At 44.3% G+C, this 12,686-nt stretch overlaps 1 protein-coding gene across 1 annotated transcript in view; it reads right to left on the bottom strand.

Annotated features, from left to right (window-relative positions):
* KIAA1549L (KIAA1549 like) overlaps nucleotides 1–12,686 on the bottom strand; it is a 266,162-nt gene that overhangs the window by 22,928 nt on the left and 230,548 nt on the right. Inside the window, exon 17 of the mRNA XM_053203322.1 lies at nucleotides 212–562. Within this exon, the coding sequence (XP_053059297.1) occupies nucleotides 212–562 (351 nt within the window). The remainder of the gene's footprint in view (nucleotides 1–211; nucleotides 563–12,686) is intronic.

The raw sequence follows: 12,686 nt of genomic DNA on the forward strand, positions 1-12,686 counted from the left end.
GTACTATGGTTTGAGGTAAGGGCTGTCTGTGTGCTTGTGCCCACAGGCTTAGGCTTGGATCATGGGTGGAGGACGGGATGAGGGTCCAGAAAAGTATGTCTCAAAATCCCAAGGTGATTTACCACTAGAAGCTCCCACTCTGAGACCCCTGTCATAACACCCTGGGCAGAGCTGACCCAATGGTGGCAGGTGGATGGGACGTCGGACTTACCGGTCGAGGCAGACTGTACTGGTACATTTCTGGGCGATAGGTGGGTACCCACTGCACCCCTGCCCTGGGCCGCGTCATGGTCCCTGGAGCACTGGTCACAACCTCCGAGTAGGGCAGGTGCTGTGCTGAGCCGTAAGCCTCCTGGTGCCGGCTCTGGCCCGCGTGGCCTGCAGATGCCAGGCTGAAGGCCTCCTCCAGTAGCATGTGCATCTGCTGCCTGACCTCATCGATGGAGGGCTGGGAGCTCAGTGTGGAGGTCTCCGAGTGACCTTTCATCTGCCTTGATCGGGCATAGCCCCGGGGCTCATTCACTCTGTCGATGTTGGTTTCCTCTATGATCTCAGGCTCAGTCTGTGGGATCAAACACACGCCCGTGGATTTGTTAATGAACTGTCCTTCCCATTAATGTTGTCTGTACTTACTCTAAAATGTTCAGCTTGGACATGTGATATTAGGTGAAGTGTTCATTTATGTTATCTCCTAGCTGCCCATCTGGAACTCACGCACAGGGTGGGTCAGCTAGCATTATGTTAGTAAGGTCACACTCCAGCTATCCATGCGTACCTCACTTTCCCATAGCTCGAGCGATGCAGCAGGCTTTGCTAACTGGCATAAAGATGATGAGAAATGGCTTTTCATTGACAACATTAATGATAATCTCTAAAACCTTGTAGAGAGATTCTCCACCCTCATGCATTTTAGGTAAAAGAATCTAGAGTGTCTGGCAGTCTAAGTGTTGGTGCTCTAGACTAAACTCTAAATGGTCGCGTGTCCAGCCATGTAGGGGACTGCCGGTTGCCTGATACCAATTATCAGAGAAAGCAACAAAATCCTGCCTCTAGATCACTGATCTCAAACTGTGGTGCACACTCTGGGGCAGGGTCCAGCAACCTGTGCTTTAGCAAGCCCTCTAGGAGATTCTCACGCCTGCTCAAGTTTGAGACCGGCTGATCTGGAATGTTCCCCCGCCTTCTTCCTGTGAACCTTCCATTTAGGGAGTAGCCGCAGTACCTAAGTGGGCAGAGGCTGGGGCGTCATGAGCTTCCAGAGCAGGCTGCATGGACTGTCATATGCTCACCTGCAGATGAATGCTTATTCAATGAATCTGCCTGTGTCTTTGGTCTCTTGGTCTGAGACTTATTTTTGTGATACCCTGAAAGTGAGGCTGTAGGAGAGTAGTTAATCCACGTTCACTTCAAGCGTGTCCGTGGCTACTACTGCCTTCTAAAAGACTTGAGCGTTCTGGGAGAATAAATCAGCACAGATCAGTTTGTCATTCTGCTGTCCATCCGCGACATAAGTGACACATTGTCACTTTAGCAAAATTAGACAATACAGATAAGTAAGAGGGGGAAAAAAATCTAAAAATCCATTAACCTTTGGTGTACTTGTTCTACTCCTAAATCTATCCAGGTGTGCATGTAAACTTCTCCATACACACATACCCATTTAAAAAGATGTATGTATTGGGGCGCCTGGGTGGCTTGGTCGGTTAAGCGTCCGACTTCGGCTCAGGTCATGATCTCACGGTCTGTGAGTTCGAGCCCTGCGTCGGGCTCTGTGCTGACAGCTCAGAGCCTGGAGCCTGTTTCAGATCCTGTGTCTCCCTCTCTCTTTGCCCCTCCCCTGTTCATGCTCTGTCTCTCTCTGTCTCAAAAATAAATAAACGTTAAAAAAAATAAAAAAAAAAGATGTATGTATTTATATCCTAGTTCTGGGTATTCATTATTATTTTACGTGGAATGAACATTCTCCTACCGGCGTGCCACAATTTAACAGCTGTGTGACCATTGGCAAAGTCTTAGCTTAGGTTCCTCCAAAAGGCAGGACCTCAGACTTATTTTATATGCAGATTATTTATTTTGGAAAACAATTCCAGGAAATAGGACTTGGGGCCTGGGATGAGTAAATTGAGGGAAGGAAAAAAAGCCAATTAAGGGTGGGCACTAAATTCATGATTGCTGTGGGCAATTGAAGCTTAATCCCACCAGGACGCTCCCAGGAACCAAGCAGAATATGCTTTAAGATTGTAGAACAAAATTTTGTCTACCAGTCCTCAGCCCCCATCAGTCAAGAGTTCCTCTAGAAAGTGTCCTTGTACTCTGAGATCTGTGCAGGTGCCAGATCGGTGCAATGGGCTCCCATGGGTGTCCCACGGAACAGAGATGGAGAAGCCCCAGGGCAGAAGCAAAAGCCAAGGGATCGTTAAAGTGACATGGTCAAGTTATTGCTGGGTAGGGTAGAGGCTGCAGCCAGGCCAGATCTAAAAGGTGTGCTGAGAAGATAAAAGACAGGGCATGAAAGATTTTCCAACCTGCAAAGTTACTTAACTTCCTGTTGCTTCAATTTCCTCATCTGTAAAATGAGGATAATAGCGTCTACCTCCAAGGGTCTTACAAGGATTAAACACAATGATACACACAAAGTTTAGAACAGTAGCATATGGTGAAACACAGGAATAGTAGCTACCGTATCACCATAATTGTCATTATTATTACTTTTATATATTCACCTGTACCTGTTTCTCATGTAATTACTATGCATAAACTGGATACATGAGATAGAGCATAAGAAAAGGTCACCAGGGAACTTGTTCATAAAGGGAAGTCTTTCCCTCCTTAAAATCTACATATGGAAGGTCAGCAATTTGTTATTTTCCCTGTTTATATGTATTTTAATGTTTATTTGTTTTTGAGAGAGACACACACACACACACACACACAGCATGAGTGGGGGAGGGCAGAGAGAGAGGGAGACACAGAATCTGAAGCAGGCTCCGGGTTCCAAGCTGTCAGCACACAGCCCAACTCAGGGCTTGAACCCATGAACCATGAGATCATGACCTGAGCTGAAGTCGGATGCTTAACCGACTAAGCCACCCAGGCGTCCCTATTTTTCCTATTTTAAAAATGTTATTTACTTTCCTTTAGTCTTAAATTAATATAAGTGCATTAGAGAAAAAATAGAAAATACAGAAAACACAAAAAAGGAGACATTTCCTCTAATTGTATCACCCAGAGTTAAGGCTTAGTCCTAGTTCAAGATCAAAAGATGAGGTTCTCTGTCAACCTTCAATTCTAGATTTGTCAACAACCATCTATAGTATGAATTGAGAATACTATTTTGATATGAACACAGGTAAAAATAGGTTCTGGAGTAGAAGGCAAAATTACTTTTGCCATAATAAACAAACTCCTAGACACTTCATACCTGGGTGCATGCCCCCGTGGGGCTCTTATAAATTGGGGATCTTTAGGAAGAGGTTTGAGATCGCTTTCCTGGAAATGTGCTCCCCGAAGGCTTGGGGATTCCTTCCAGGGTAGTGAATGCAACTTCTGACAAAAATTTTCTTCACAATGCATAGAACATTCTGGATAGAATTTCAGACCCTGGAAGGACTTGAGGAGACCATTTAAATCAAACCCTATTTTACAGATGAGGTAATCAAGGCCAGAGTGTTTAAGTGACTTATCCAAAGTCACCCAGGTGGGCAATGGCAGAGCCTTGTTCTCTCAGCTCCTGGCCCTTGCACATCCTGCTGCACCGCATTGTCTCTCACATTTCCCTGTCAATACTGGTTGCTACCCACACATTGCCCTTCCTCCCTACATCCCCGTCTCCCTAATAAATAATGGATGCTTAATGCTAAACTACTCCCAGGTGGAAGATTAATGGCACTGGGGTAAGCTATGATTTTTCCCACCCCTGAGTTGTGCTATGCATTTTCAGTCATATTGGTAGATCTATTATGTGAATTTATAGTTGTGCCTTAAGTAGGACAAAAATACACTTCTTAGCAACAACTCTCCACTCTGAGGCTCTCCCAGGAGCCCTGGGCGGGGGGAGGGGGGGGCTGTGCTGGCTTGGCGGGTTGGTTCTCTGAGTAATACTGTTGGGGAGAGATAACCTTGGCTGAGGAAGTGGAGACACTTTCTCCAGGCTCCCACTGCATCCACCCCACAGTACTGCAACAGAAGTCAGCCTCTGCTTCCCACCCCAGGGTTTGCATTTCATATGGGACAGGGCTTCCCTTTAACGGGAGGGCCCACAGTTATAACCCAAGTAACTTCGATACATTTGTTCCAGCCTCCTATTTTCCCACTCTTCTCACTTGGTTTTTCAGTCTCTTGACATCTACCAATGGAAACAAGACAAACTCTCATTATACCCTGGGATGCCCCCTCATCACACTTGTATTTGCTTATTTAATGTCTGTCTTGTCCAAGTCTGGACACTCCCCGAGCCCACTCACCTCTGTCTCTTAGGAGCTTAGCATCAGATACTTGGAATACCCAAAACAGCTTTGTGAAATTAAACCAATATGAAATCCTGTCTAACTTCCCATGGGGTATAACTTGAGGTTATGTTAAAGAGCCCACATTCCTAACACATTCATTCGAGTGCTGATGAGCTGTATGACCACAGGCAAGTCACATGAAATCCCTAAGCCTCAGTCTCCTCATCTATAAAATGGGGGAGTTGATCTTTAATCTGTGAAGGACATTGTGGTTCTCACAGGCCTTGTGGAGGGCCTGGGTTCCTCCTACTGTCATCATTCTGGGGGGAATCCGATGTCTACTCATGAAGGGAATACCCTGCCAACCTCCTTCCCCACCTTGCAATATGTGAGCAGTGATAAATTTGCTCTTTTACTTAACAGACAATTATTATTTCACCTAGGTCCTGGGTTGAGAGTTGTGGATACAGCAATTAATAAGATAGTGACCTAGCCCTCAAGGAGCTCCCAGTATATAGGAGGAGACAAATAACAAGGACAACGACAACAAAAATAGCAGCTAACAGTTATTCACAGCTTATGTGCCAGACACTGTTTTAAGTGCTTTATATATATTTCATTTTTTCTTTCAGTAATCTATGAGGTAGCAACTGTGATTCTCCTTATTTTACAGATGAAGAAATAGATCATTCAATATGTTGCCTATAACTGGCAGATTACCCTTTGTACATATCTAAATAGATCCATTACCTTACCACAGAAATGGGCTCTGACAGAGGGACAAACAGACTTCGGTGACCAGGAAGACAGACTATACAATAATTACCGAGACTATACAATAATCATCTCATAGATTACTAGAAAGATGGAAAACACCAATATATAGAGATAAAGCTCTTCTAAGAGTGTCTGGCACATCAGCATTTGATAATCATTAGCTTCTATCATTATTGTTATTTCTTCATCCCATAGATTGGGAGTGCCTACAGGGTTGAGCCCACATCTCATCCTTATGTCCACAGCCTCCATCCCAGGGCCTACCCCAAAGCCGGAACCAGGAATTGCCTTCTGAGTGAAAGAACTTAACATAGCACGTGCTCAAATGTACTTGAGGACCAGTAATGGGCCAGTCTTGTGCTGGGTTTTCCAAGCATGTTATCTCACCCATCCCTGAGGACCATATGGTTGTACCTATTTTCCAGATAAGGCATAATCATGTCTACTGGCTTAACTTGTCCCAAGCCATTCTCCCTGACTTGCACATTTCTGAAAATACCTTTTGCTTTTATTTGACAAAAAGGGGGAGACAGGAGCAAAGACAAGCCTCCCAGTGTTGACAGATGCTTGGCTTGGGTACAATGTTGGGAGCTGCATCTGGCAAAGATAATATATTTTTAAACCTCTTTAACTTGAAGTTCACCGTACTTGCTTCTCCAACCTCATACTCTTGTGAAGCACTGGGGAATGATTTTTCTTAAAAAAAACTATTTTTATAAATGAATCAAGATGTACTTCAATAAAAATTCTAAGAAATTAATCAGGGAATGTCTGTTCATGACAGGAAATTAGAAAACACAGATAAGCAAGAAGAAGAAAATTAAAATCCACTCTAATCCTACCACCAGAAATAAGTACTGTTAACATTTTGGCCTTTGTGCATGTCCTTCTAGATGCTTCCTATGCATATGAAATGGGAGAAAGATTACCAATGCGGGAGCATTGCCAACAACCCTCTCTCCCCAATTCTCACTACCCCATCCTGGGCAAGTAGGAAGAATGCTCAGTTTCTCCCCTCCCCCCTTCCAAGGAGGGCGCAGCATTGGACACACATATTCTCCAGCTTTCATGATGGAAAATATGAGGTGGAAAAGAAAGAACAGGCAGAAGGGATGTGGGCTGCAGGATTTTTAAGTGGGATTTTGGAGAGAGGTGCAGAAGCAGCTATGACATGTGACTGGGAGAGGAACTGAGGAAATTTAAAAAGTATTGCTGGCCATGATATAATAGCCTTCATGTATATGAAAAATATGAGTGAAGGAGTAGAAGTATTTAAAAATTACTTTTGTTAACACAGACACTCTCTCAGACTGAGCCATCTGGGTCATGGTTTTATAAACAGAACACACACACACATGTATATATACATATATAAGGTTTTTTATAAAATGGATTATATATATAATATTTTAAAACCTTTTTTATACAACAATATTGTGAAATGTCTCTGACAGTAAATATACGTATTATAGGGAATACCTTTAAATGATGTCATAGCATTCTGCTATATGGAGTTTTCAGGCTATATGCAATCGTCCACTATTTTAGATGGTGTCCTAACACCTTACTATAGAAACAAAGCTGAAATACGTATACTTGTGATTAACACTGTGCACAAACCATGGATTCAGCCCTGGGTTAAACTCCTAGAAGTAGAATTATGGGCCCAGAGCATATATACATATTGAAGATCTTGGATTCTTATGGCATATCATCACTCGGCAGCAAAGGCCATAGGTATTTAGAAGAAATTAAGGCCATTTCTTCTCCACACCTGAATACATGAACCCCCCTAGGCTTGAATCCTGGTGCCTACTGGAAAGAGTGAGAATCTGTGATCCTTTCAGTGTTGTCCTAGGACAGCCCACACAGGGGCTAAGTATCCATGTTACTTCAGCTTCTCTTTGAAATACCATAGAACAAACTTGAAGGAAATGGCAGCCCTGCTGGGACCCCCGAGTACCTTCTTTCTAGAAAGTATTTCAACATGGGACACAGCTTAGGACACAGCTCAGTCCTACTGCCTGGTCCCAGAGCATATTCTATAGCTCGAAGACTTCATCAAAATTAAAAACTGGTTTTCTATCAGACACCTAATTAAAGGACTAGCCATGGACCAGGAGAAAATATTAGGATTTGTATCCAGAATATACATGGAATTCCTACAAATGAAGAACAAAAGGACAACTCAATTCAGAGATTTGGCAAAAGGCTGGAATAGACATGTCAGTTAAAGAAGATACATAACATGTCCAATAAACACATGAGGACATGCTCGACATCATTAGCAATTAGGGAAATCCTATCATTTCACTTTCACTGGAATGGCTAAAATGAAGGGGATTAATAACGACAAATGTTGGTGAGGTTGAGGAGTAAAATTAGAACTGTCACATTGCTGGCAGATAAAATAGTACACATGCTTTGTAAACATATTTGTAGTTTCTTAAAAATTGGACATATACCTTATGACTCAGAAATTCCACTCCTACATATATTTATCCAAGATAAAGGAAAAGGTTGTCTTGGTCCATTCAGGTTCCCAGAACAAAATACCACAGCCCAGGTAGCTTATAAACAATAGAAGTGTATTTCTCACCGTTCTGGAGGCTGGAAGTTGGAGGATGCTAGCTTGGCTGGGTGAAGGTCCTCTTCTGGGTCTGTGACCCAGAAGGACTCACTATATCCTTACATGGAAGACTCCCCCTCACAAGGACTCACTCCTCACATGGAGCAAGGGGTGAGGGAGCTGTCTGGGGTCTCTTTTACAAGGGCATGAATCCCATTCATGAGGACTCCACACTCATGACCTTGTCACTTCCCAAAGACCCTGCCTCCTAATACCAACACATTGGAGATTAGGATTGGAACATACAAATTTTGGGGGGATGCAAACATTCAGACCATAGCACATATGTTCGCAAAATATGTACGTGAAAATATTTATGGCAGTGCTTTCTGGTAGCTCCAAACTGGAAACGACCCAAATGTCCAACAACAGAATGACAGACAAACAATTAGTGGTCTATTTATACGACACAATAGTACTCAGTAATAAAAAAAGTAAATAAATGACAGATGCATACCATAACATAGGTGAATTCTAAGCAAAAGAAGTCAGACACAAACAAGTACATGCTGAATGATGGATGTCATTTATATGAAGTCCAAGAACAGGTAAAACAATGAAGGTAGATATCAGGAATGTGGTTGCCAGAGGGGGGTATGGTGCAGACTGAGTGCCATGAGGAATGGGGTAAAATGTCCTAAATTTTGAGTGGACTGGTGGTTATAAGGGTACACACATGTGTCAATGCTCATCCACTTGTACTAAAGACCTATACATTTTATCATAAAATTTGCCTTAGTTACAACAAAACAAAAAGGCTTGGCCAACATCGCTAATTCTATGGGGATGGTCAGGGAAGGCCTCTCTGAAGAGGTGACATTTTTGAAGACCTGAAGAAGGGGTTAGCCATGGGAAGATCATAGGGGAAGCTTATGAAAAAGTCCTGAGAAGGGAAAGAGCTTGTAGTATTTGAGAAAAAGTAAGGTGGACTGTTATGGGCTAAATTGTGAACCCCCCAAATTCATATGTTGAAGTCCTAATCTCAGGACCTGGGAATGAAACTGTATTTGGAGATAGGGTCTTTGCAGAGGTAATTAAGTTAAAATGAGGCCATTGTTCAAAATGCCTGGTGTTCTTATAAAAGAGGATATTTAGACGCAGGCATGTAAAGAGGGAAGACAGTATGAAGACAGGGAAAAGACAACCATCTAGAATCCAAGAAGAGAAGCCTGAAGATCCTTCCCCACACAACCCCCAGAAGGAACCGACCTTGCCAACACCTGGATCTTAGATGTCTAGCCCCCAGAACTGTGAGAAAATACATTGCAGTTGTTTCAAGTCACCAGGTCCGTGGTACTTAGGACTGTCTGAGCTGACCAATACATGGACCATGTGGCTGGAGCCCCAACTGTCAGAGGAGATGGGGCTAGAAAGGCAGGTAGGAGCCAGATCACGTAGAGTCTTGAAGGCCGTGGTAAGAAGGCTGGAGTGTTTTCAAAGGGCAATGGGAAACTCTTGAGGAATTTTAAGCAAGGGAGAAGTGTGATTGGAATTTATGGAAGGCAAGTTAGAAGGCTCTTGCAGAATCCAGGTAAGGAGAAATGGCAAGGGCTTGAATTAGGGTGGTCATGTACAAAGAAGATGTGGATGAGCTCGAGAAATGTTTTGAAAGAGAGCTGACAGGACTTGCTGGGGATGAGATCTGAGGATGAAATGAAGGAAGGAGTCGAAATTGAGACCTTTTATCAAGAAGGAGTACCCTGTTATATGAGTGTCCTTGATGTTGTCTGAGCTCCCCAAGCATGCATCTTCCTCTGTGCCCTCCCAGTTGCTATTCCTTCTGCCCAAACGCTCTTCCCCAAGGGGCCAACCTGGCTAGCTCCCTCATTTCAGGTCTCTGCTCAGAAGTCACTTCCCCAGACAGCCTCACCCCAGCCAACCTATAAAGAGTGCCTCCTGTTTTCCTCCATTGTGTTGCCCGGCTTTATGTTCCTCCACAGCATTTCTGACGTTGTGCTGAACATCTGTGTGATCAGATATTTATTACCTGTCCTTCCTACTGGAACAGAAGCTCCGTGAGGGTAGGGACTTTGTGTTGTGTCCTGTTACATCCCAGAATGGCAAATAGTAGGACTTTAATACATACTTGTTGAATGAATAAGTGGAAATTCATCTTAAAAAGAGCCTGGAGGTTCTCTGCTCAAAAGCCTTTACCAGTAAAAGACATTTCCAAGTGTCTAAAATGAATTAGATATAGAGGCCACTTTTAGGCAAATGGGCTTGAGCAATGGAATGTAGAAAGGGCCCACAGCGACCACCTGGCTGACTACAGACAGGCCCATCAGGTGACCTCAAAATATCCACAGATGCTAACTAACCAATGGGCTACTTACAACGAGGCCCAGTTACCAAAAAAGGGAAAATTCCATAAGTTGCCATACTTGCTCATCTTCCCCCTTTAAAAACAGCTCCCATGGGCTGCCTCATGGCAGACAGGCTCTCCTTTGCTGCCCTGCCCACCACTCCCTTGCAGTGTATTCAGTAGACTTCCATTTCTTTTGCTCTGCCTCAGGTGGATTCCACCCACGCCATCAGCTTCTACCGGATCATTGATCATCCCCACACATTTGTGGGCCCCCATCGGATCAAGAGACACATCATTTAGACACCACATGAGACATCCTTATCCAGAATAGAGTTGAAGAGAAGGGACGAAGGGCTCTTGGGGCCATTTATTCCAGAATTTCTTGAGTTTTGAGCCCCAAAGTGGATAGACGTCTTAGAAGGCCATATTTCCTAGGACACACAAGTATGTGCAACATCACTTTGCCTCACCCAGGCAAGAATTTGCCCCAAGGCTCTGATTTTCAGCTCAGCGCTAATCACAGCTCTACCCAGTAAGGAGAACAGACTGAACAAATTCTGCACCTTCACAGCAAGGTCCCAGAGACCAAGTGGAGGGTTCAGCAGGATCCATTTCTGGGCTAGGTGGCCATGATGACTTGATCTGGCTCCATGTCCGTTTTTCTCTCCACCAAACAGGGTCCCTTGGGCAACACAAAATAGTACTGCTTCTCTCCATCTATTGCCTGCCCTGGCCAGAACGGCCCCACTGCAAGTGCTGCCTGCCACTGAGGAAGCAGACACATATTCACAATATTGCTTCTAGAAACCAGAGTCCAGGGGTTTTCACTTCACCTTATGGGGACAAAAGCTAGCAGGGCACAGGTGGAGGCAGCAGCTGCCTCCTGAGCCTGCCTTCTGCTGAAGGTGCAGAATTTGTTCAGTCTGTTCTCCTTACTGGGTGGAGCTGTGATTAGCGCTGAGCTGAAAATCAAAAACTTCTCTGACAATAAAGGGACTTTGGTACCCTTCAGAACAGGTAGGAGGGCTCAGATTAAGGGTTTGGTGACTTCTTTTGCCCAATAGGCATGCAAATGGAATTTTTTTTTTTGAAAGAGAGAGAGAGAGAGAACATGTGCACAAGCGTGTATGAGTGGGGAAAGGGTAGAGGGGGAGAGAGAGAATCTTAAGCAGGCTCCATGCTCAGTGCTGAGCCTCACGTGGGGCTTGATCCCATGACTCTGGGATCATGACCCAACCTGAAATCAAGAGGCAGATGGGTAGCTCAGTCGGTTAAGTGTTTGACTCTTGATTTTGGCTCAGGTCATGATCTCAATGTTTGTGGAATCAAGCCCCACACTGAGCTCTGTGCTGACAGAGTGAAGCCTGCTTCAGATTCTCTGCCCCTCTCTCTCTGCCCCTCCCCTGCTTCTCACTCTCTCTCTAAATAAATAATAAAAAAAAAAACATTAAAAAAAAAAAGAGTTGGATGCTCAACCCACTGAGCCACCCAGGTGCCCTACAAATGGAATTTTTAAAAGTCTCAGCAAAACTGCAAATTTCACTGAAAGTTCCAACCCCCTTAATCACAAGGTTGGCTCTACAGACAACCAGCCCCCATCCTTAGGTGCTTTCCAAGTCACCTCATTAACATAACAAAAGACACCTTAATCTTCTCATCACTTGGGAAATCCCAAGCGTTTTTGGAGCTCTGTGCCAGGAATAGTGGATGAAAACCAAACATATATTTCTTATCATAAATCACAATATGACAATGTGTGATAAAATTCATAGCAGTCCTGAGATGTCCAAAGTGCTAGAATGGAAAAGAACCAAAACATAGTCTCCGTCTCTCCCTCCTGGAATGTGTTAGCCATAGTTAGAACAGCCAATGTTCACTGTATGTTTTCTATGTGCTTTATCTGCATTAACTCATTTAATTCTTACAACAGCTCTGTAAGGCAGGTGCCATTCGTACCCCATTTTATAGATGAGAACACTTAAGAATGGCTTCTCTCATGGGAGCTACTTCACTGTGCACTTTTGAGGGGAGCCATCACCTGTTTTTCCTCATCTTCCTAGCGGAGCTGGTGCTGCAGGCAGCGAGGAGACAGTAGATCAGTTTTGAAAGTCCACACCCATGGACATCCCATGACAAAACAGGCGCTCCCACCGCCCACACAGATCTGCTCTTTCTCCTTTCGGGTCTGTCTTGAAAAAGCCAGACAGGATCCAAAAAAATCCCCCTTTCTCCTTCTCTGCCCCTAAAACACAACTTCTTGCCATAGCTAAGACTTCCTGAGCCCATGAGGAACAGTGGCCATTGGCTTTTCACCGCTCTCATCTTTCTCTTTATGGAGGGCCTACCGAAGAAGAGAAGATTGAGACTAGAGGGACCGGTGATGTGGAGGGTGACACTGGTGTTGCTCCTTACGAGGCTCAATTACCAATGTTCCTCAAGTAGCAGATACTCCGATGGCCTCAGCACCCATCCACTCCTCTCCCCATGTCTCAGCCAAGTGGTCTGGGGGAGGGGAGGACTAGCCTAC

The sequence above is a fragment of the Acinonyx jubatus genome, chromosome D1 (assembly GCF_027475565.1).
Source record: "Acinonyx jubatus isolate Ajub_Pintada_27869175 chromosome D1, VMU_Ajub_asm_v1.0, whole genome shotgun sequence".
In the NCBI taxonomy this organism is placed as follows: domain Eukaryota; kingdom Metazoa; phylum Chordata; class Mammalia; order Carnivora; family Felidae; genus Acinonyx; species Acinonyx jubatus.